Source organism: Ranitomeya imitator, chromosome 6 (assembly GCF_032444005.1).
Source record: "Ranitomeya imitator isolate aRanImi1 chromosome 6, aRanImi1.pri, whole genome shotgun sequence".
NCBI classification, from domain to species: Eukaryota; Metazoa; Chordata; class Amphibia; order Anura; family Dendrobatidae; genus Ranitomeya; species Ranitomeya imitator.
Window position 1 is genome coordinate 66,763,160 of NC_091287.1, and position 25,844 is coordinate 66,789,003.

The 25,844-nt window shown below is 50.2% G+C and overlaps 1 protein-coding gene across 2 annotated transcripts in view; it reads right to left on the reverse strand.

The window, feature by feature from the left end:
- INSIG1 (insulin induced gene 1) overlaps window positions 1-25,505 on the reverse strand; it is a 52,057-nt gene extending 26,552 nt beyond the window's left edge. Inside the window, exons 1-5 of one of the 2 annotated variants that reach the window (XM_069729742.1) lie at window positions 24,909-25,119; window positions 22,165-22,516; window positions 17,889-18,013; window positions 17,008-17,174; window positions 15,621-15,720 (exon numbers count right to left, since the gene is read on the reverse strand). In XM_069729742.1, coding sequence (XP_069585843.1) covers window positions 15,621-15,720; window positions 17,008-17,174; window positions 17,889-18,013; window positions 22,165-22,498 — 726 coding nt within the window. In that variant the 5' untranslated portion in view covers window positions 22,499-22,516; window positions 24,909-25,119. Of the gene's footprint in view, window positions 1-15,620; window positions 15,721-17,007; window positions 17,175-17,888; window positions 18,014-22,164; window positions 22,517-24,908; window positions 25,120-25,367 lie in introns of those variants that run through there. The other variant, XM_069729741.1, reaches the window with a different exon arrangement.
- Window positions 25,506-25,844: the final 339 nt, after the last annotated feature.

Below are 25,844 nucleotides of genomic sequence, written 5' to 3' on the forward strand. Positions count from 1 at the left end.
AGATGAGTTAAGACAGGCGAAGATATGCACTGCTCGTGCCCATCAATCACACCCTCGCAGTCAAAATAATTAAGACAACGAGGAGCATTTTATTCAGGCAGGGCGGACGAACAGGCGCAAGTAGCCAACCAATGATGTCAGAAGACGGGAAGCGCTACCAAGGGGGGTGCTGCGTATCATTAGAAAGGAAAGTCACACCTCAGGGACAGTGGAATGGTCTCAAAGAGACACATTTTGTACGTGTTGAGTTCCACGTGGGCAAGGAGAAAACATCAGCCACCTTGTACAAATGCAGCAGTACTGCTGTACAAGGTGGCTGTTATACATAGAAACACCTGGGGGTGGGGGCCAGGCTCCCTTCAATTTCAGTTCATGTGCCTGCGTGGCGTTTGCAGGTCACGTTGCAAGCTGCACAGCAGGGGAACAGCTGGCGGTGCTGAACCCCACTAACACATTGGCTGGTGTTTTTCTCTGTGCAGCTAGCATTTCCGGGCAAAAACTAGCGGTGTTTGAGCCCAGGGTCAGCAGGAGGAGGAGGAGAGGAGCAAAGTGTAGGCCGAAGCCTGCACTGGTGGCAGCTTTTGGTCGGTTGTGCCAGCGTGGCTTGTGCTGGACACGATGCCGGCTACACAGCGGGGGAACAGCTGGCGTTGCTGAACCCCACTAACACATTGGCTGGTGTTTTTCTCTGTGCAGCTAGCATTTCCGGGCAAAAACTAGCGGTGTTTGAGCCCAGGGTCAGCAGGAGGAGGAGGAGAGGAGCAAAGTGTAGGCCGAAGCCTGCACTGGTGGCAGCTTTTGGTCGGTTGTGCCAGCGTGGCTTGTGCTGGACACGATGCCGGCTACACAGCGGGGGAACAGCTGGCGTTGCTGAACCCCACTAACACATTGGCTGGTGTTTTTCTCTGTGCAGCTAGCATTTCCGGGCAAAAACTAGCGGTGTTTGAGCCCAGGGTCAGCAGGAGGAGGAGGAGAGGAGCAAAGTGTAGGCCGAAGCCTGCACTGGTGGCAGCTTTTGGTCGGTTGTGCCAGCGTGGCTTGTGCTGGACACGATGCCGGCTACACAGCGGGGGAACAGCTGGCGTTGCTGAACCCCACTAACACATTGGCTGGTGTTTTTCTCTGTGCAGCTAGCATTTCCGGGCAAAAACTAGCGTTGTTAGAGCCCAGGGTCAGCAGGAGGAGGAGGAGAGGAGCAAAGTGTAGGCCGAAGCCTAGTTGAACCAATTTCAAAGGTTACCTTTAACCCCCCCTCAGGTGTTACAAAGAACAAGAGCCACTCCTTCTGCAGCATTAATGCTGCACAAGTAAAAGGTTGCTCTATTAATTTGTCTACTTGCACAAGCTGAATGCAACACGTAGACTATTTAGCCCATTATACTGTTTAACAGTAGTGGAGGCGTGACTTGTCTTTTTAAAGAAAAGCAGCACAGGTGTCGAAAACACCTTTTTGCATGGGCGCAGCTTCCTGAGCGTTGTTAGTTGCTGTACAGGAGTCTGCGCTCTTGTGATCCTTTGGCCATGCGCTGTGAGCGCTTCCTGTCTTATGACCTCATTTCATGTTGGCCGTTGCGGTTAGCGATGGACATGAATCCCAGACCCACAGTGTGTTTTTAAAAAATCACACTGCGGTGCTGGGATTCGTGCCCTGGTGCAGTAAATATGTTTGCCGCTCACACATGTCCTTACACCTGCTTCAGACTGGACGGCCTCATCTGATCCCTTATCGCCTGCCGAGGCCATGAGGACACCCAGTCTGAAGAAGGCGGAAGGAGATGAGTGAACACAGGCAAACATATGCACTGCACATGCCCATCAATCACACCCTCGCTGTCCAAAAAAATAAGACACCGAGGGGCGTTGTTTCGAGCAGGGGAGATGCACAGGCGCAGCCAGCTAACCAATGATGTCAAAAGACGGGCAGCGCTAACAAGGGTGGTGCTGCGTGTCATTACAAAGGAAAGTCACACCTCAGGGACATTGTAATGGTCTCTAATGAGACACATTTTGTACGTGTTGAGTTCCACGTGGGCAAGGAGAAAAAGTCAGCCACCTCGTACAAATGCAGCAGTACTGCTGTACAAGGTGGCTGTTATACATAGAAACACCTGGGGGGGTGGGGGGCAGGCTCCCTTCAATTTCAGTTCATGTGCCTGCGTGGCGTTTGCAGGTCACGTTGCAAGCTACACAGCAGGGGAACAGCTGGCGTTGCTGAACCCCACTGACACATTGACTGGTGTTTTTCTCTGTGCAGATTGCATGTCCGGGCAAAAACTAGCGGTGTTAGAGCCCAGGGTCAGCAGGAGGAGGAGGAGAGGAGCAAAGTGTAGGCCGAAGCCTGCACTGGTGGCAGCTTTTGGTCGGTTGTGCCAGCGTGGCTTGTGCTGGACACGATGCCGGCTACACAGCGGGGGAACAGCTGGCGGTGCTGAACCCCACTAACACATTGGCTGGTGTTTTTCTCTGTGCAGCTAGCATTTCCGGGCAAAAACTAGCGGTGTTTGAGCCCAGGGTCAGCAGGAGGAGTAGAGGAGCAGAGTGTAGGCCGAAGCCTAGTTGAACCAATTTCCAAGGTTACCTTTAACCCCCCCCCTCAGGTGTTGCAAGGTACAAGAGCCACACCTTGAACAGCATTAATGATGCACAAGTCAAAGGTTGCTCTATTTAATTTTGCTCCTTGCACACGCTGAATTAAACACGTACACTATTTAGCCCATTATACTGTCAAACAGTTGTGGAGGCGTGACTTGTCTTTTTAACGAGACGCAGCACAGGTGTCAAAATTTGCACCTAGGTACTGGGCGCAGATTCCTGAGCGTTGTTATTTGCTGTACAGGAGTCTGCGCTCTTGTGTTATCCCTTGGCAATACCCTGTTAGTGCAGGCCGTCTCATGACCTCATTTCATGTTGGCCGGTGCGGTTAACGATGGCCATAAATCCCAGACCCACAGTGGCTTTTCCTAAAGTCACACTGCGGTGCTGGGATTCGTGGCCTTGTGCAGTAAATATGTTCGCCGCTCACACATGTCCTTACACCTGCTTCAGACTGGGCGGCCTCAGCTGATCCCTTATCGCATGCCGCGGCCATGAGGCCGCACAGTCAGAAGAAGGCGGAAGGAGGGGAGTGAAAACAGGGGAACATATGCACTGCTCGTGCCCATCAATCACACCCTCGCAGTCAAAATATATGAGACAACGGGGGGCGTTGTGTCGGGCAGGGGGGACGCACAGGCACAGCCAGCCAACCAATGATGTCAGGAGACGGGCAGCGCTAACAATGGGGGTGCTGCGTGTCATTACAAAGGAAAGTCACACCTCAGGGACATTGTAATGGTCTCTAATGAGACACATTTTGTACGTGTTGAGTTCCACGTGGGCAAGGAGAAAAAGTCAGCCACCTCGTACAAATGCAGCAGTACTGCTGTACAAGGTGGCTGATATACATAGAAACACCTGGGGGGGTGGGGGGCAGGCTCCCTTCAATTTCAGTTCATGTGCCTGCGTGGCGTTTGCAGGTCACGTTGCAAGCTACACAGCAGGGGAACAGCTGGCGTTGCTGAACCCCACTGACACATTGACTGGTGTTTTTCTCTGTGCAGATTGCATGTCCGGGCAAAAACTAGCGGTGTTAGAGCCCAGGGTCAGCAGGAGGAGGAGGAGAGGAGCAAAGTGTAGGCCGAAGCCTGCACTGGTGGCAGCTTTTGTTCTGTTGTGCCAGCGTGGCTTGTGCTGGACACGTTGCCGACTACACAGCAGGGGAACAGCTGGCGGTGCTGAACCCCACTAACACATTGGCTGGTGTTTTTCTCTGTGCAGCTAGCATTTCCGGGCAAAAACTAGCGGTGTTTGAGCCCAGGGTCAGCAGGAGGAGTAGAGGAGCAGAGTGTAGGCCGAAGCCTAGTTGAACCAATTTCAAAGGTTACCTTTAACCCCCCCCTCAGGTGTTGCAAGGTACAAGAGCCACACCTTGAACAGCATTAATGATGCACAAGTCAAAGGTTGCTCTATTTAATTTTGCTCCTTGCACACGCTGAATTAAACACGTACACTATTTAGCCCATTATACTGTCAAACAGTTGTGGAGGCGTGACTTGTCTTTTTAACGAGACGCAGCACAGGTGTCAAAATTTGCACCTAGGTACTGGGCGCAGATTCCTGAGCGTTGTTATTTGCTGTACAGGAGTCTGCGCTCTTGTGTTATCCCTTGGCAATACCCTGTTAGTGCAGGCCGTCTCATGACCTCATTTCATGTTGGCCGGTGCGGTTAACGATGGCCATAAATCCCAGACCCACAGTGGCTTTTCCTAAAGTCACACTGCGGTGCTGGGATTCGTGGCCTTGTGCAGTAAATATGTTCGCCGCTCACACATGTCCTTACACCTGCTTCAGACTGGGCGGCCTCAGCTGATCCCTTATCGCATGCCGCGGCCATGAGGCCGCACAGTCAGAAGAAGGCGGAAGGAGGGGAGTGAAAACAGGGGAACATATGCACTGCTCGTGCCCATCAATCACACCCTCGCAGTCAAAATATATGAGACAACGGGGGGCGTTGTGTCGGGCAGGGGGGACGCACAGGCACAGCCAGCCAACCAATGATGTCAGGAGACGGGCAGCGCTAACAATGGGGGTGCTGCGTGTCATTACAAAGGAAAGTCACACCTCAGGGACATTGTAATGGTCTCTAATGAGACACATTTTGTACGTGTTGAGTTCCACGTGGGCAAGGAGAAAAAGTCAGCCACCTCGTACAAATGCAGCAGTACTGCTGTACAAGGTGGCTGATATACATAGAAACACCTGTGGGTGGGGGGCAGGCTCCCTTCAATTTCAGTTCATGTGCCTGCGTGGCGTTTGCAGGTCACGTTGCAAGCTACACAGCAGGGGAACAGCTGGCGTTGCTGAACCCCACTAACACATTGGCTGGTGTTTTTCTCTGTGCAGCTAGCATGTCCGGGCAGAAACTGGCGTTGTTTGAGCCCAGGGTCAGCAGGAGGAGGAGAGGAGCAAAGTGTAGGCCGAAGCCTGCACTGGTGGCAGCTTTTGGTCGGTTGTGCCAGCGTGGCTTGTGCTGGACACGATGCCGGCTACACAGCGGGGGAACAGCAGGCGGTGCTGAACCCCACTAACACATTGGCTGGTGTTTTTCTCTGTGCAGCTAGCATGTCCGGGCAGAAACTGGCGTTGTTTGAGCCCAGGGTCAGCAGGAGGAGGAGAGGAGCAAAGTGTAGGCCGAAGCCTGCACTGGTGGCAGCTTTTGGTCGGTTGTGCCAGCGTGGCTTGTGCTGGACACGTTGCCGACTACACAGCAGGGGAACAGCTGGCGGTGCTGAACCCCACTAACACATTGGCTGGTGTTTTTCTCTGTGCAGCTAGCATTTCCGGGCAAAAACTAGCGGTGTTTGAGCCCAGGGTCAGCAGGAGGAGTAGAGGAGCAGAGTGTAGGCCGAAGCCTAGTTGAACCAATTTCAAAGGTTACCTTTAACCCCCCCCTCAGGTGTTGCAAGGTACAAGAGCCACACCTTGTGCAGCATTAATGCTGCACAAGTAAAAGGTTGCTCTATTTGTTTTGCTCCTTGCACACGCTGACTAAAACACGTACACTATTTAGCCCATTATACTGTCAAACAGTTGTGGAGGCGTGACTTGTCTTTTTAACGAGACGCAGCACAGGTGTCAAAATTTGCACCTAGGTACTGGGCGCAGATTCCTGAGCGTTGTTATTTGCTGTACAGGAGTCTGCGCTATTGTGATCCCTTGGCCATGCGCTGTGAGCGCTTCCTGTCTTCTGACCTCATTTCATGTCGGCCGTTGCGGTTAGCGATGGACATGAATCCCAGACCCACAGTGTGTTTTCAAAAAATCACACTGCGGTGCTGGGATTCGTGCCCTGGTGCACTAAATATGTTTGCCGCTCACACATGTCCTTACACCTGCTTCAGACTGGGCGGCCTCATCTGATCCCTTATCGCCTGCCGCGGCCATGAGGACACCCAGTCTGAAGAAGGCGGAAGGAGATGAGTGAACACAGGCAAACATATGCACTGCACATGCCCATCAATCACACCCTCGCTGTCCAAAAAAATAAGACACCGAGGGCCGTTGTTTCGAGCAGGGGAGATGCACAGGCGCAGCCAGCTAACCAATGATGTCAAAAGACGGGCAGCGCTAACAAGGGTGGTGCTGCGTGTCATTACAAAGGAAAGTCACACCTCAGGGACATTGTAATGGTCTCTAATGAGACACATTTTGTACGTGTTGAGTTCCACGTGGGCAAGGAGAAAAAGTCAGCCACCTTGTACAAATGCAGCAGTACTGCTGTACTAGGTGGCTGTTATACATAGAAACACCTGGGGGGGTGGGGCCAGGTTCCCTTTTAATTTCAGTTCCTGTGCCTGCATGGCGTTTGCAGGTCACGTTGCCGGCTACACAGCAGGGGAACAGCTGGCGTTGCTGAACCCCACTAACACATTGGCTGGTGTTTTTCTCTGTGCAGCTAGCACTTCCGGGCAAAAACTAGCGGTGTTTGAGCCCAGGGTCAGCAGGAGGAGGAGAGGAGCAGAGTGTAGGCCGAAGCCTGCACTGGTGGCAGCTTTTGTTCTGTTGTGCCAGCGTGGCTTGTGCTGGACACGTTGCCGACTACACAGCAGGGGAACAGCTGGCGGTGCTGAACCCCACTGACACATCACCTAGTGTTTTTTTCTGTGTAGACAACACTTCCAGGTGGCAACTGACAGTGTTGAAACCCAGGGAATCAAAGAGGAGCAGAGTGTAGGCCGAAGCCTGCAGTGGAGCAAGTTGAAAGGGAACCTTTAACCCCCCCCCCCAGGCATTTGTTGCTGAAAGAGCCATCTTGTACAGCAGTAATACTGCACATGGAAAATGGTGGCTCCGAAAATTATGCTCCTTGCAAACGCTGAAGTACACACTCATATAATGTGTCCCCTCACACCGTCAAACCATCCCGGAAGTGGGACTTTCCTTTGTAATGTGACACAGCACAGCCGTCATTCCAACCCCCTTGGTGCCGGGCACCACCTCCTCAACGTTGTTTGGTTCTGTCACGGAGCCCGCACTGTAATGTTATCCCTTGGCCATGCACAGTTAGCGGTGCCCGTCTTCTGACATCATGTAGGTGTCAGGCTGGCAGTGCCTGTGCGTCCAAGCTGCCCGAGATCCAACCTTGCAGTGTCATCTAATGTAGTCCCACTGCGGGCCAGGGATCCATGGGCATGCGCAGTGCATATCATCGCCTCTCACTCACCTCCTTCCTGCTTCTTCAGACTGTGCGGCGTCACGGCCGTGGCATGCTATTAGGGATCAGCTGACGCCGCCTAGTCTGAAGAAGCGTGAAGAAGGGGAGTGAGAGGCTAGTATATGCACTGCGCATGGCCATGGATACCAGGCCCACTGTGGGATCACATTAGACGACACTGCGAGGTGTGATTTCGGGCAGCGTGGACGCACAGGCGCAGCCAGGACGACAACAAATGATGTCAGAGGACGGGCAGCGCAAACTGTGCATGGCCAAGGGATAACATAACAGCGCAGGGTCCATGACGGAATCAAACAACGCTAAGGAGGCAGCGCACGGTGCCAAGGGGGTAGCAATGACGGCTGTGCTGTGTCACATTACAAAGGAAAGTCCCACCTCCGGGACGGTTGGACGGTGTGAGGGGACACATTACATGAGTGTGTAGTTCAGCGTTTGCAAGGAGCATAATTTCAAGAGCGACCTTTCCCTTGTGCAGTATTAGTGCTGCACATGGTGGCTCTTTCAGTAACAAACGCCTAGGGGGGGGGGGGGACAGGTCCCCTTACATTTTAGTTGTGCCAGCGTGGCGGTCGCATGACACGTTGCCGGATACACAGCTGGGGATCAGCTGACGTTACTGAACCCCAATAACAGAGGAGCGACTGTTGACTGTGCACACAGCACTTCCAGGCACCAACTGGCGGTGTTAGAGCCCAGGGACAGCAGGAGGAGCAGATTGGAGGTATTGCCGCACACACAGCTGGGGATCAGCTGACGTTACTGAACCCCAATAACAGAGGAGCGACTGTTGACTGTGCACACAGCACTTCCAGGCACCAACTGGCGGTGTTAGAGCCCAGGGACAGCAGGAGGAGCAGATTGGAGGTATTGCCGCACACACAGCTGGGGATCAGCTGACGTTACTGAACCCCAATAACAGAGGAGCGACTGTTGACTGTGCACACAGCACTTCCAGGCACCAACTGGCGGTGTTAGAGCCCAGGGACAGCAGGAGGAGCAGAGGAACAGAGTGTAGGCCGAAGCCTGATTGGAGCAAGTTGAAAGGAAACCTTTAACCCCCCCCCCCAAGACGTTTGTAGCTGAAAGAGCCATGTTGTGCAGCACTAAGGATGCAAAAGGAAAAGGTTGCTCTTTTAATTATGCTCCTTGCAAACACCGAAGTAAACACTAAAAATGTGTCCCTTTATACCGTTAAACCGTTCCGGAGGTGCGAATTTCCTTCGTAATGGGACACAGCACAGCTGTCATTCCTATCCCCTTGATGCCGTGCGCTGCCTCCTCAGCGTTGTTTTAAGCTGCCACGGAGCCTGCGCTGTTCTGTTAGCCCTTGGCCATGCCCAATTAGCGCTGCCTGTCTTCTGACATAATTTGGTGTCAGGCTGTCAGTGCCTGTGCGTCCACGCTGCTCCAGATCCCACCTCGCAGTCTCATCTAACGTAATCCCACTGCGGGCCTTGGAACCATGGGCATGCACAGTGCATAACCTCGACTCTCACTCCCCTCCTTCCCTCTTCTTCAGACTGTGCGGTGTCACGGCCGTGGCATGCTAGGGATCAGCTGACGGCGCACAGTCTAAAGAAGGCGGAGGGAAATGAGCGAGAGCCCGAGGGGAAGATATGCACTGCGCATGCCCATGGATCCCAGGCCCGCAGTGTGACTCAATCAGAAGACACTGCGAGGCGGGATCTCGGGCACCGCGGCCGCACAGGCGCAGCCAGCCTGACACCAAATTATGTCAGAAGACAGGCAGCGCAAATAGGGCATGCCCAAGGGATAACAGAACAGCGCAGGCTCCGTGACAGCTTAAAACAACGCTGAGGAGGCAGCGCATGGCACCAAGGGGGTAGGAATGACGGCTGTGCTGCGTCACATTACGAAGGAAAGTCCCAGCTCCGGGACGGTATAACGGTATCAGTGAACACATTTTATAAGTGTTAAGTTCTGCGTGTGCAAAGAGCTAAAAAAAAAGAGCTACCTTTTCCTTGTGCAGCATTACTGCTGCACAAGATGGCTCTTTCAGTAACAAACGACGGGGGGGGGGGGGGGACAGGTTCCCTTACATTTAGGTTGTTGTGCCAGCGTGGCGGTCGCAGGACACATTGCCGGCTACACAGCTGGGGATCAGCTGACGTTACTGAAACCCAATAACACTGGGTCGTATGTTTTTACTGTGCAGCCTGCACTTCTGAGCCGCAACTGGCGGTGTTGGAGCCCAGGAATAGCAGTTCAGGTGGTAGAAAGATGAACACAGCAGGAGACCTGGATGACACCCAATTACTTAATCAGGCAGAGGAGTGGCAAATTCCTGCGAGATCCAGGCCTGGTTCATTTTCAGGAAAGTAAGCCGGTCAACGTTATCGGAGGATAGTCGCATGCGACGGTCTGTTAGTACACCACCTGCGGCACTAAAGACACGTTCCGATAAGACACTAGCCGCAGGGCAAGCCAGCACCTCCAATGCATACTGGCTTAGCTCTGGCCATGTATCCAGCTTAGAGACCCAAAACTTGAACGGGGAAGAGCCGTCTGGGAGTACAGTAAGAGGGCAAGCCATGTAGTCTGTCACCATCTGACGGAACCGTTGCCTCCTGCTGACTGGAGCCGCCGGTGATGGTGTAGACATTTGGGGCGGGCACACAAAAGTGTGCCAGAGTTGTGCCATACTGGGCTTGCCTTGGGCAGAGGCACTGCTTCTGCTCCCTCTTTGGGCAGAGCCTCCCCCACTGCCTCGACGCACTGAGCTGCTTTGTAAAGCACTAGCAGCACTCCTCTCAGTTGGACAGGAGAAGATGATGGAATTCACCAGTGTGTCGTGGTACTCCCGCAATTTACGCTCCCGGGTCAACGCAGGGATGAGGTTTTGGACGTTGTCCCGGTAGCGAGGATCGAGGAGGGTGAACACCCAATAATCAGGCATGTTGAGAATGTGGTCGATGCGGCGGTCGTTTCTCAGGCACTGCAGCATGAAATCCACCATGTGCTGCAGAGTGCCAACCGGCCCAGAAACGCTGTCCCCTGCTTGAGACATGATCTCTGCCCGCTCGTCATCACCCCACCCTCGCTGTACACACTGACCACTGGACAATTGTGTCGCTCCCTCCTCTGGACGGAGCTCTTCCTCCTCCATTGACTCCTCCTCATCCTCCTCACAAATTGGCCCCTGCGTACCCCTTTGTGAGGAACCACGTGGCGCTGACTCTCCAGAAGCTGATGGAAAAGGTGACTCCTCATCCTCCACCTCTTCCACCACATCATCCCTTAACCCTTGCAAAGTTTGCTGAAGCAGGCAGATAAGGGGGACAGTCATGCTGACTAGTGCATCATCTGCACTTGCCATCCGCGTGGAATAATCAAAAGGACGCAAAACCTGGCAGACGTCCTTCATAGTGGCCCACTCTGTGGTTGTGAAGTCTGATCGGCGCTGACTGCGACTTCTTTGCGCCTGATGCAGCTGGTACTCCATAACTGCTTGCTGCTGCTCACACAACCGCTCCAACATATGTAACGTGGAATTCCACCGGGTAGGTAGGTCACATATGATGCGGTGTTCCGGAAGGCGGAATCGGCGCTGCAGAGCAGCAATGCGGGATCTGGCCAAGCTGGAACGCCGCAAGTGAGCACACTCTAGGCGGACCTTGTGCAGCAGGGCATCAAGATCCGGATAGTCCCTCAGAAAACTCTGCACAACCAAATTGAGCACATGTGCCAGACATGGGATGTGAGTGAGGTTGCCAAGGGCCAAAGCTGCCACCAGATTTCGGCCATTGTCACACACTACCATGCCTGGCTGGAGATTCGCTGGCAGTAACCACACATCGCTCTCCTGCTTGATGGCATTCCAGAGCTCCTGCGCTGTGTGGCTTCGATGCCCCAATGAAACTAGTTTCAAGACGGCCTGCTGACGTTTGGCCACGGCTGTGCTCATGTCGGTCATAGGTAAACGTTCACGGGTCCATGTGGAGGTGGACTGTGACGGATCCTGCAGAGAGGAATCAGAGGAACTGGTGTAAGAGGAGGAGTCGATGCGTACAGACTGGATTCCTGCAATCCTTGGAGTGGGCAGGACACGTCCTGCGCCACTCGCACGATCTGTACCTGGCTCAACAACATTAACCCAATGGGCAGTGAGGGAAACATATCGCCCCTGTCCATGCTGACTGGTCCACGCATCGGTGGTGAGGTGGACCTTGCTACTGACGGCGTTCAGTAGCGCATGTTTTATGTTTGCCTCAACATGCCTGTGCAGGGCAGGGACAGCCTGCCTGCTGAAGTAAAAGCGGCTGGGCACCTTGTACTGTGGGACTGCCAATGCCATCAAGTCACGGAAGCTGTCAGTCTCCACCAGCCTGAACGAGAGCATTTCCAGGGACAACAGTTTGGCAATGCCTGCATTCAGAGCCTGTGCTCGGGGGTGGTTGGCCGAGAATGCCCGCCTTTTCTCCCATGCCTGTACTACCGATGGCTGTAGAGTAGACTGGGAGTGTGAGGATGACTGGGAAGGTGGTGCTGTGGGTGGAATTACACAAGGTCTCTGGGAGGAAGCCAAACCAGCTGTGCGTGAGCTGGAGGAAGAGGCAACACGAGCTGAAGAGGTGGTAGCTGCCGCTGTTGGTTGGCCTACATCTTCAGTGTGTTTCTGTAACTCCACCGCGTGCCTGGTCCGCACATGTTTCCACATATTTGTGGTATTGAGGTTGCTGACATTTTTCCCTCTTTTTACTTTATGATGACACAGCTTGCATTTGACAAAACAAATGTCATCTGCAACTGTGTCAAAAAAGGACCAGGCACTGCAAGTCTTGGGAGCGCCCTTTTTGGCTTTGGAAAGAGACAGGCTCCTAACGGGTGCCAAAGTGGAGGCTACAGGCTCCGCAGTCTTCCCCCTCCCTCTCCCTCTTTGGCCCGTAAGAGGAAGCTCTTCCTCTGAGCTGCTCCCACCACCTTCCTGTTCCTCACGCCACGATGGGTCAAGGACCTCATCATCTCCACTACCCTCTGCCACCAACTGCTCCTCCTGGGTAGTCTCAGCAGCACAGTACGCACGAGAAAGCGGCACCTGAGTTTCATCATCAGATGCGTACTGCGCTGTGGTCACCGGAGGCACTGGCCCACCTGCCTCTTCAGAGTCAGAGAGAAAAAGGTGTTGGGCATCACTGCACACTGCCTCTTCTTCCATTTCTCCAATGCTGCTTGGCTGGCCCCCTGTTTCCAAGCCAAGAGATTCAGAGAACAGAAGTAGAGACGGCTCCTGTCCTGGGCTCTCTGACTGCCTGGCCAATTTGGCAGGTGGTGAAGAGACAGATGGCTGCTCTCCAGTGCTCTGTGCCTGAGAGGATGTGGCACTAACTGAAGTCGATGCCGAGGCGTTAGCTGCCATCCACCCGACAACGGCTTCAATTTGGTCTTCACGCAGCAGCGGTGCACGGCGCTCTCCGACAAAGCTGCGCATGAAGGACTGTTCCCTGCTGAAACTGAGTGACGACGAGTCACCGGCGCCCGCAGCAGGCACAGAATCACCACGTCCTCTCCCTGCTCCTCTCCCTGCTCCGCGCCCACGCCCACGTGCCTTACTCCCTGCCCTCTTCATCTTGGTTGACAGATAAAGATAAGCAGAAAAGTACTAAGGCCTTAGTGTGCTTATTCCTGTAATGCTCCTCCTAACAGGTGTAAGAAACACTAATGTTGTAAATTGTGGACTAAACTTTATTATTTTTCAAATGTGGCCTACACAAGTGTAAGTTGTGTTTGGTGAACTTAACCTTTTTTTTGGTGCAGATCGGGCTACAGAGCTAGTTTAAATCACACGGAGACCGTGCAGACAGCCGTAAACGGCGCTGCAAGGCCAAGAAACCCTCCTCTAGGTTATCCTATATAGTGTTTTTCCACTATTTAGCTGGATACAAGTGGAAAGACACTAATAGGAATTTTTTTTTTCAAATTTTAAACTGGCTGCACTATTTGAAAAAAAGGAAATTGTTTTTCAAGGTATGAGGCAGTAACGCACCCTGAGCTGAATCCAACCGGCTATGGCTGCACACAGACTACAGGGCGAGCTGCGCTCACACGGAGACCGTGCAGACAGCCGTAAACGGCGCTGCAAGGCCAAAAAACCCTCCTCTAGGTTATCCTATATAGTGTTTTTCCACTATTTAGCTGGATACGAGTGGAAAGACACTAATAGGAATTTTTTTTTTCAAATTTTAAACAGGCTGCACTATTTGAAAAAAAGGAAAATTTTTCTCAAGGTATGAGCCAGTAACGAACCCTGAGCTGAATCCAACCGGCTATGGCTGCACACAGACTACAGGGCGAGCTGGGCTCACACGGAGACCGTGCAGACAGCCGTAAACGGCGCTGCAAGGCCAAAAAACCCTCCTCTAGGTTATCCTATATAGTGTTTTTCCACTATTTAGCTGGATACGAGTGGAAAGACACTAATAGGAATTTTTTTTTTCAAATTTTAAACAGGCTGCACTATTTGAAAAAAAGGAAAATTTTTCTCAAGGTATGAGCCAGTAACGAACCCTGAGCTGAATCCAACCGGCTATGGCTGCACACAGACTACAGGGCGAGCTGGGCTCACACGGAGACCGTGCAGACAGCCGTAAACGGCGCTGCAAGGCCCAAAAACCCCCCTCTAGGTTATCCTATGTAGTGTTTTTCCACAATAGAGCTGGAGACTGGTGGAAAAACACTAATAGGAAATTTGAGAAAAAATGTGCAGCAGGCTGCACTAAGAGCAAAAAAGAACAACTGTGTGAGGCAGTGTGAACCCCCCCTGAGCTGAATACAACCGGGTATATGGCTGCACACAGACTACAGAGTGAGCTGCACACACACACACACACAGAGACCTTGCAGAACGCTGTTAAAACAGCGCTGCAAGGCAAGAGCAAGGTGAACAGTGAAGAACACACAGCGTTTTGCTAAATTAGCCTTTGGAAAGGAAAATAAAGCAATTAGCTAGCTCAACTGGCCCTCAGTTAGAACACAGCGTCCTGTCCCTAACTGAAATCACAGCAGAGTGAGCGCAAAATGGCGGCAGCGCTTTTTTATAGTGCAGAGTGACATCATTTCAGCAGCCAATCCAAGCCTTGCCAGTACTTACATGCCCACCATGCTAAACAGGATGTGCCCACACTTTCATTCATTCCTCATTGGCTGCTGCGTTCAATTTGAATTCTGGGAACTTCCGATTCCGGTATCCGATACGCGGGAAGTATCGGAATTCAGTATCGGAATTCCGATACCGCAAATATCGGCCGATACCCGATACTTGCGGTATCGGAATGCTCAACACTATTTGTGACCCATTCCACTGTAGATTTTGCCTTATGTTTGGGATCATTGTCTTGTTGGAAGACAAAATCTTCATCCCAGTCTCAGGTCTTTTGCAGACTCCAACAGGTTTTCTTCCAGCATGGATTTTTCCGCAGCGGATTTGATAAATCTGTAGGGTAAAAACACTGCGCTTTTCCTGCGGATTTACCGTGGTTTTTGTGCGGATTCCATTGCAGTTTTACACTTGCAGTTTTCTATTATGGAACAGGTGTAAAACCGCTGCGGATTCCGCAGAAAGAATTGACATGCTGTGGAATCTAAACCGCTGTGTTTCCATGCGTTTTTTTTCCGCAGCATGGGCAGAGCGTTTTCGGTTTCGCATAGGTTTACATGGTACTGGAAACTCATGAGAAAATGATGCGGACCCGCAGCAAGATCCGCATCGTGTGCACATAGCCTGAGACGATCACAGAGCAGGTGCATTTATACGGAGACTTGATTACACACAGGTGGATTATATTTATCATCATTAGGCATTTAGGACAACATTGGATCATTCAGAGATCCACAATGAACTTCTGGAGTGAATTTGCTGCACTGAAAATAAAGGGGCCGAATAATATTGCACGCCCCACTTTTCAGTTTTTGATTTTCACAAAAAAAAAAAAAAAAAAAAAAAAAAGTGACCAGTACATTTCGTTCAACCTCACAATTGTGTTCCACTTGTTGTTGATTCTTCACCAAAAATTTACATTTAGTATCTTTATGTTTGAAGCATGATATGTGGGAAAAGGTTGAAAAGTTCCAGGGGGCCGAATACTTTCGCAAGGCACATTACATCATACATACGTATATAAACACACAGATATCGGCCACAGGAGCGGCAACTGTCGCCAGCACTGCAGCTAATCAGTGACATCATGCAGACTACTTGGGTAGGTCAGAGCTATTAACATGACACCAGCACTGCAGAAAATCAGACACTGGGAGCAATGGCTGAGACTGCTGGACCCGGGAACATTTTGACTTTTACTTTTCAAAACATGTTTAACCAAAGAAAAATTACCATGGCTAGCTGCCTTCCTATATTTCCAACAGTCACCCCACCAGAAAAGAATATGCAAGGCAGCCAGGATCGAATATAGAGGAAGTCTGGGGAGGTGTACCTAAAAGAAAGCAAAAACAAAAAACAGAAGAGTTAAGAACATGAAAACAAACTCTGATCCACTCTAGGCGAGTAAGGAGCATTCTGTTTTATCACCAATTTCTCTCAGATTCCTAGTAGGAAACATCTATTAAAAACTTTGCCACTAAGGAGTCCAGCAGAAATAGTTGAGGACTAGTAAAAGAGCTCCAATGGCAGAGTTTTCTCAAATAGTTGCTAATTTAAAAGTAAACCCCATTTCAGCAGATCCTACAGGCTGAACAGACTTAAGGTACTGCAATCTCCAAGAGCCTGTCCTAATATGTAGTAGGTGTAATAAGAATATTAGCAAATACTGTACCTCCAGTTAGAAATGTAGTATAGCGAATCTGAAAAACTATGTCTTTCCTCATGTGCTGGCATTGCAGGACCTTAGGTATCCATGGTTATGACCACTGGTATATAGTGACAGTTGGCTAGTTGCTAGTGGTCGTACCATGGATATGTAAGGTCCTGCACATGGGAAACAAAGTGAATCAGAAAAAGTATGCTATATTTCCAATTGGAAGTATATGCAAATATTATTACACGTACTACTTATTGGGATAGGATCTTGGAGATGGAAATACACCTTTAACTTGCATACTGCTGTTAGTATCCACCAGAGAGGATCTCTAAACAAGGCAAGAGGGAGATGAGCCGCACAGGGGTCTGTGCTGCGGGGATATTACACTGTAAATGGAGCTGTGGTGGCCATCATACTGGATGTAACGATGGGCATTTAACGTGACACCATTTACTTGTATGCCACTGTGATGTAGCAGCTACACAGATTGCACAGTGGCCACGCAACCTGTTGTGCTTTTCAGACCCAGACTAACAATTTAACAATGTGCCCACACCCTACATAAAGTAAATAAATATGAATTGGCCCTGAAACCAGTTTCATTTTGAGACCCCCTGCCGTAGACCGTATATGTGGTTTCCCAGTCCATTAAAAGATTTAAAACGGCTGACAAAGGTGAAAAGTGAAAGCCCTCAAAAACCACAATAAGTAATATTTCCCTTCCCAATTGCCTTCCATTCCCATGCCATCCCTTCCTTGGTTGCCAGCTGGTCTGTTTACCCACCCCCAACTATGATGTGGCCTGCAGACATTACTGAGGTCACTGGTGATGGCACTAAATGGCTGTAGTGGTCACATGTTGGGATGACAACAGTTTAAGCTGGGGAAACAGACAGGCGGATCTAGAAAAACACATTAGGTTTGTAAATTTTTACCCCTCAGGAACAAAAACATGCAACTTACTGGTACACTCCATTATAGACCAGGAACTGTGTGATGAGGGTTGCAAGAAAGGCTATTGTAATCCCAAGCCCCAGGCCACTACGGGAACGGTCAAATGTCCACCACAGGCCCAGCGACAAGGCCGCCAGCGTCAGGGACAGCTGAACGTTATTCGCAAAATCCAGTTTCTGATTGAAAGCTTGAAGTTAAGGAACAGAACAGAAGTCATAGTGTACGATTACATTTACACACTTAAATATCTGGAGGCTTTCACAGACTTTGGATTCCATGGAAATGATGAACATAAACGTATTGGTCGATAAATAGAATTGGTGCAAATCTATTAGCAGAACCTGGTCCGTTGGGTTTTCCGTAATCTGTGGCCACTGGATGGAAGACCCGAGTACTGCCTCCTACCTCCTCATTAGATTAACGGGCCTAACGTAACATTGTTGTAGCTTGAAGTACCTGCGACTTTCCACCAGGCCGACTAGTTAGAGTAGTTTTCAGGGTTCACGTCCAGCGCCAAGAGAATACGGCCACGGCTGCTAGACTGGGTCCTGCGTAATCCATTAGCACCAATACCATTGGTAATGATAAACCTCTTTCTGATCCAAATATCTTAGGCCTCATACATGGCATGGAGACTATTGCAGCACATGGAGTCCTACACGACATGACACTTAGACCTCCATATAAAGCAGTATGCTACAAATTCAGACCTTTATAAAGTCAAACGCATATGGAGCTACAGTTAAGAAAGTCTAGGTGACCTACCAAAGCTCTGTAAAGAACCGTACCATAATATGGCCATATGCACAATGCTTTACAACACATTGCATATCATATAAAGCCACCAATAAAAAAGCAGCACTGGTAGTAAAATATAGACTGAAGGATACGGCACTAGCATGGTTGATGCCGACAAATACCGCTATACATCTCATGACGCTGGCCCATTCTCTCTTGAACTTGTGAGGTTCACCAAGGTGGCTGTCAATGCAGGGATAAAGAAGGCCAACGACAGCTGAAAGACAGCACGTGAATGACATTATTATTAGAATATACAATAAAGAGGGTTAAACAGAAAATATAAATAAGCCAATCTACTCCCAGAAGGACAGTCCTGGTTATATGGACACGAGCCACAAAACAGGAGATGCCAGCGGATGTCACTCACTTATGGACAGCAATTGAGATCCTTGGTGACCATGATCCCATAAAGAATAGTAGCATGCCATTTTCTATACTTCTTGGACTGTGAGCTCACATGTTCAGTGTATCTAGCTGGAGGTTTTTAATATTTGCAGTTACATTCTACTTGTAGCATTTTTGTTTATACACATCTTTGTACAGTATCACAGAATATGATGGTGCTATATAACAAACATTAGTTACCATGTAGGTAAACTGAATTAGCAAATAGACATTTTGCATTTTTCCTATAGGGGCTTGCATACGTTGTGTACGTGGAGAGAAGCTGTAGATTTCGCTCCAGCAGTATAACAGCGCTCAGCTCTCCTATTTGCCCCTGCCGTCTGGAGATAATTTATGGCTTGTTTCTTGCGAGTGCTGATCACTTCCTTATTTTCGTCTGGAGCAGTGGCGTGTTACATGGGAACGCCAATGGGGGCCGGGGCCGGCAGCTCACCAGTTTAGGAGGCCACCAATCACAGGATGAGGAGCTTACATTTCCTGTGCTATCTACACTGTGCCAGGCAGATGTGTGCAGGGAGGGAGAAGCCATTCTAATCCTTCTATTCCATGAAAGAACAAGCCGTTCATTTTCAGGCCATTTCTGGCACATTACATAATCTAACCAGAGAACCCGCAGTGAAACAATGTAATGACTGCAGTGAGGAGGAAGCCCGGTAGGATATCAGCCACCACAGATCCATAGAGCAACAGACACGTACCGTACAAGGCATGTCTCATAGCAGAGGGGTCATCCCATTTTCAATACTTAAAGGGTTGTCCAGGCTTGGGACATATCTGAAGTCACTATGACAGCATTTCCCGATAATGGCGGTGTAAGTTGGTGATCATGTGACCCCTTGTATACAATTCACTTACCAACTAGATATGTTCAGTCTCCCAAAGTGAAAAGAGTGAAGGACGAGTCACATGACTGCCCACTTGCCCAGCAATATCAGGAAATCGGGAAAACACATGGTCACGATTTGACAGTCTGCAGACTTTTCTCCCATGCTTAGACAACCCTTTAATGCCACCATTCATATTGTGGTGCTACCGAGAAATTGAACACTTCCTGTCTGGTCCCTCACATATTACAGCTGACTGCTGGGGGGAGGAAATCCTACCAGGAGGACAATGTTATCTTACTATGGTCAAGGAACACTTCTAAAAAAGGTCTTTTACTTGGCCAGATTTTCTGACATCAAGCACCAATCACTGATAAAGCAGAAATGGATCAACTCTCGCAATGGTTCTACATCCACCCAGTCATCAGCCTGTGTGAAAGGACCCTAAAAAATATGGACTGTTGAAAGTGAACTGCCATTTTGAGATGAAGAATGACTCCACAGGGAACTTAAGGTACCGTCACACTGAGCGACGCTGTAGCGATACCGACAATGATCCGGATCGCTGCAGCGTCGCTGTTTGGTCGCTGGAGAGCTGTCACACAGACCGCTCTCCAGCGACAAACGATGCCGGTAACCAGGGTAAACATCGGGTAACTAAGCGCAGGGCCGCACTTAGTAACCCGATGTTTACCCTGGTTACCATCCTAAAAGTAAAAAAAAAAAAAAAAAAAACAAACACTACATACTTACCTACCGCTGTCTGTCCCTCGGCGCTCTGCTTCTCTGCCCTGTGTAAGCCCAGCGGCCGGAAAGCAGAGCGGTGACGTCACCTCTCTGCTTTCCGGCCGCTGCGCTTACACAGGGCAGAGAAGCAGAGCGCCGAGGGACAGACAGCGGAAGGTAAGTATGTAGTGTTTGTTTTTACTTTTACGCTGGTAACCAGGGTAAACATCGGGTTACTAAGCGCGGCCCTGCGCTTAGTAACCCGATGTTTACCCTGGTTACCAGTGAAGACATCGCTGAATCGGTGTCACACACGCCGATTCAGCGATGTCTGCAGGGAGTCCAGCGACCAAATAAAGTTCTGGACTTTCTGCAGCGACCAACGACATCACAGCAGGATTCTGATCGCTGCTGTGTGTCAAACTGAACGATATCGCTAGCCAGGATGCTGCAACATCACGGATCGCTAGCGATATCGTTTAGTGTGACGGTACCTTTAGTCTACAGGGGCCAAAACCGCTTAGATGACTGTTCAGCAAGACTGTCCCCTCTCCCTAGATAAGAAGAGGGAATAAGATGCAATCAGGCAGAAGCTTCTCTGGGGAGAAAATTTAGATTGGGGTGGTTAAATTTTTAACACCCAATCATTCTGCACCCTTGACATCTTTTGGAGGAGATTCTGGAGGCCCTCATACATATTAGATGTTTGCATGAAAAACAGTTCTTTTTCCCCTTATCACTATGGCTACCTTAAAGGGAACCCGTCAGTATGCTCTACCCTCCTAAGCCATCTATATGGGCATGTAGGTCATAGCAAAAGGATATCTATGATCTGATGGTTTATTGCAGAGAAATCCAAGTTTCTTCTTAATATGTAAATGAACGGATCTCCCATAAAATTAATCTCTGGAGGCAGATTCTAAGTTAAAGGGAACCCGTCACCCCCAAAATTGACAGGTGAGCTAAGGCCACCAGCCTCAGGGGCTTATCTACAGCATTGTGGAATGCTGTAGATAAGCTCCCGATGTATCCTAAAAGATGAGAAAAAGAGGATAGATTATACTCACCCAGGGGCGGTCCCGGTCTGGTGGGTATCACGGTCCGCCGCCTCCCATCTTCATCAGATGACGTCCTCTTCTTGTTTTCACGCTGCTGCTCCGGCGCAGGTGTACTTTGTGTGCCCTGTTGAGGGCAGAGCAAAGTACTGCAGTGCGCAGGTGCTGGGCCTCTCTGTCCTTTCCCGGCCCCTGCGCACTGCAGTACTTTGCTCTGTCCTCAACAGGGCAAACAAAGTACGCCTTAACTGGAGCCGCAGCGTGAAGACCAGAAGAGGACGTCATCGTAAGAAGATGGGAGGCCCAGGACTGGACCGCGACGCCCCCTGGGTGAGTATAATCTAACCTCTTTTTCTCATCTTTTAGGGTACATCGGGGGCTTATCTACAGCATTCCAGAATGCTGTAGATAAGCTCCTGATGCTGGTGGCCTTAGCTCACCTTTGATTTTGGGGGTGACAGGTTCCCTTTAAAAGGTGTCATCAGTGCGAGACCTGTAGATCAGGAGAGCAGACTGTCAGCAAATACATGTCTCACACTGGTAACGCCTACTTTCATCTATAATAAGATCTGGGGTCAGATACCCAGGTAAGAGCTATAGGCAGGACACTGATCACAGCTCATTTACATATTTAAAAAACATGGATACCTGTGGAATAAAACATTGCATTACAGATATTAAAGGTATCATTTAACTCAGCTTCCTACGTGTTACATGCCTATGTAGATGGCTTAGGATGGTTGTTCCTACTGACAGATTCCCTTTAATGCAAGTCCGATGCATGAAAGAACTGGCTGATCGTTTCAGATGGGAAAAGTGGCTAAAAAAAAAAAAATTTTATATATATATATATATATATATATATATATATATATATATATATATATATATATATATATATATATATATAAAATCATAACTCTCCCAGCAGCTGCTTTTACCTGAAAGGATCGGGCATGTTGTTGATCATAAGCCCTCCCAACATATGCCAAGGGAGGCGAAATTTTGGAAGTCAACATACATTGAAAGCTGTTGGTTGATCTTTCCAAAATAGTAAACTTATGTAATTTGTGAGATCAGCTTCATGGTAGTTGATTGCATCGCACCAAGTTTGTAGGCACTGAATTACAAAGTTTTCCTGTTCTGCACCAAAGTATATTCAGATATTATAAAATCCAATGTTTGGGAGTCAACACCATATGGTGCATACAAAATATGGAAAGTACCCAATATGCTCAGTAAAAAAAAAAAAAAAGCTGACGCTTGTAGTTCCACAACTATTACACAGACACCTGGAATCACAGGGTCCACCAGTCATAGCAATGGTTAACGAGCGTAATGTCCGTGACACTTACCAGCTGCTGTGCCACAACACGGAGGGACCCACCAGGCTGAAGAGAAGATGGTAGCAATGACTTCTTCAGGGAATAATGTCACATTCCTCTGAATCTGGAGAAGATTGAGCACAAGAGCCAGAAAGGCGCCCACTGTGAAGAGGACCAGGCTCCTCTGGATCAGGCTGCGGCCCTGGGTGCTGGCTAGGGTGCTGTAGGCCAGGCTGATGAGGGAGTTGAGTGTGGACATGGCTTCTCCTGCTCTCCGCGTCAGCCAAGTGCTCAACTTCTTGCTATCTTTGTCTATACTTCTGGCGCAAGAGCAACTCCAGCAGTGCTCCTCGAGTCTTGGCATTTGTTTACTAAGATTTATCTGCAAAGGAGATAAAGGAAGAATTGTAATCCCAGATTAGTAAATGAGAATAATATGTAGCCCTGGCCATGACCCATGCACCAGTCACAGCACGTCAGCCAATGACCAGACACGACGGGCATGACGTGGAGGAACAGGAAGTGCCACGCGATAATGGACTCTTCAGTGACTTCCTTGAATGGCAACAGATGGCAATAAAACCCTTAACAAGAAGGCTGTGCTGAATCCACAACCTTAATCAGCCCTAAGAGTACAGTACAGGACGTGCCCGCAGGTCTGCCATGCCAGCTGATCACACATAGCCAACAGCATCAGCATTCTCCAACATTGTGCCAGTCTAGTAGAAGAAAAAAAAAGTCTATGCCCCTCATCAGGCCAGGCTGCATGTGGCAGAGGTAAAAATCCAACTACTGCTAAGCTTTATGCCAATCAGTGCAGCGCCCATTAGGTCACCACCATATGGTGCCCACCGCTCACATTACAAAGATCTCCTGCCATAACTACAGAAGCTGGAGAAAACCATAAACCTTCCATCCACTGACTGCAAACACGACCCGTGCCCACAAAGACACGCTACTGCAGTCAGTCAGCGCGAGGTCAGAATGCCAGACCAGCTGGCAGCATTACATACAGCTACTCTGCCCACAATCACTAACACTCATGACAGCACATGTACCTCTCACTACTGTGGTTACTTATATCCTGATCCTGTGCCCATTGCTACTGGCATCATGACTTACTACCATTGTGGGCATCAGTGCCCCCCACAGTCAGCATTATTACAGGGGCAATTGTCAAACTAAACTGGCAGAAATGCTTACAGCCACCTCTGCTATGGGCAGCACTGGTGCCCACCATTATCAGCATTTTCATGTACATCACTTCTTGTGCCAACCCCTGCTAAGGCCTTTATGCCCACCACTGCTGGCAGGGCTAGTAGTCACCTATCAAGGATAACATTTGCACCCACCATTAATCACATCCAGTGCCCACCACTAACTATATCCACATGTCACCTCTAAGGACAGTGCCCATCGTTACTGTCACCACTAAAATGTCCCCAGCTCATCCAGTGCCCACCACTGTAAGGTCAGTGCCCACCATACCCTGCACCTACCAACATAAGGTTAGTGCCCATTATAGCCTGAGCCCACCACCATAGACAGTGCCCACCACTGTAAGGTCAATGCCCACCACCATATGGTCAGTGCCCACCACTGTAAGGTCAATGCCCACCACCATATAGTCAGTACCCACCACTGTAAGGTCAATGCCCACCACCATATAGTCAGTACCCACCACTGTAAGGTCAATGCCCACCACCATATAGACAGTGCCCACCACTGTAAGGTCAATGCCCACCACCATATAGTGCACTGTCAGTACCCACCACTGTAAGGTCAATGCCCACCACCATATAGACAGTGCCCACCACTGTAAGGTCAATGCTCACCACCATATGGTCAGTACCCACCACTGTAAGGTCAATGCCCACCACCATATAGTCAGTACCCACCACTGTAAGGTCAATGCCCACCACCATATAGTCAGTACCCACCACTGTAAGGTCAATGCCCACCACCGTAAGGTCAATGCCCACCACCATATGGTCAATGCCCACCACCATATGGTCAATGCCCACCACCATATGGTCAATGCCCACCACCATATGGTCAGTACCCACCACTGTAAGGTCAATGCCCACCACCATATGGTCAGTACCCACCACTGTAAGGTCAATGCCCACCACCATATCGTCAGTACCCACCACTGTAAGGTCAATGCCCACCACCATATAGACAGTACCCACCACTGTAAGGTCAATGCCCACCACCGTAAGGTCAATGCCCACCACCATATGGTCAATGCCCACCACCATATGGTCAGTACCCACCACTGTAAGGTCAATGCCCACCACCATATAGTCAGTACCCACCACTGTAAGGTCAATGCCCACCACCGTAAGGTCAATGCCCACCACCATATGGTCAATGCCCACCACCATATGGTCAGTGCCCACCACCATATGGTCAGTACCCACCACTGTAAGGTCAATGCCCACCACCATATGGTCAGTACCCACCACTGTAAGGTCAATGCCCACCACCATATGGTCAGTACCCACCACTGTAAGGTCAATGCCCACCACCATATGGTCAGTACCCACCACTGTAAGGTCAATGCCCACCACCATATGGTCAGTACCCACCACTGTAAGGTCAATGCCCACCGTATTCTGCACCTACCAACAAAAGGTTAGTGCCCATTACAGCCTGAGCCCACCACAATAAGGACAGTGCCCATCATTACGGTTACCAATAACATATCCCCAGCTCATCCAGTGCCCACCACCCTATGGATAGTGCCCACCATTCCCTGGCTGCAGCCTCACCTAGCAGCAGAGTACAGTGCGGTGTCAGCAGCGGCCGGCCTCTCTCCAGCTGTGACCACTTTCCTTTTCTCCCGCCGTTTCCTGCTCCTTCTCCCTCTGTCTCCGCTATAAATACGCGAGCCCGGTTGTCCGTGCAGCTGTGCAGAGCCCCCGCCCCCTCAGGTACCGCCGCCGCCGCCGTCCTCCTATGCCCCGCTCCCCCGCCCACACTGACGAGCAGAGCAGGAGGCGGCCGCAGCGGTCCTCACCGAAAACAACATGAGTGTCTGGTGAGGCGCCGGCAGCCAATCAGCGGCGGGCTGCCCATATGACGTAGCGGACACACCACAGACACCTTCCCGGCGCTGGAAGAAACCAAAACAAGAAGGCTCGGGGGCGCGCCCGGACGGCGGCAGCGCGCAGCGTATGGGGAGAGAGGACGAGACCATTCCGCCATGTCCCTCCCTCCAGGGCACTGACCTGGCGGCCGCTGATCGGGCTGCAGCCAGAAATAGCCCGGAGCGCTGAGCTCCCTCAGGGGCGTCCGGTGGGAGACCTGCTACCCAGCTCCACACTGCAGATAGCACACATCTGGCTGCGGGGGAGGGGATGGCACAGTCTGACCATTAGTGCATGTGTGGGGGAGGGGCAGCAACCGAAAACCAGTCCTCCTGCTTATTCTCTCTCTCTTTAGTGGGTAATCGCTGTTCTGTCGCGATAGTTCGGCCATTTCTGGTGATATGGAATGCGTTTGTTATTTATACTCTTGATCTGACAACAAGGAGCGATCACAACTTCATGCGATATTATTTTTGCATTATTATTTTTACTTCCCTTACGTCGCTAGAACCGCCTGCTCCATACCGTAGGATTGCAGTATTCCTAGAAATGGTGGTCTACACAGCCCAGCCTGTGGCCTCACAGGAGCACCAAGATGGCGGCAGCTGCCATGGCAAC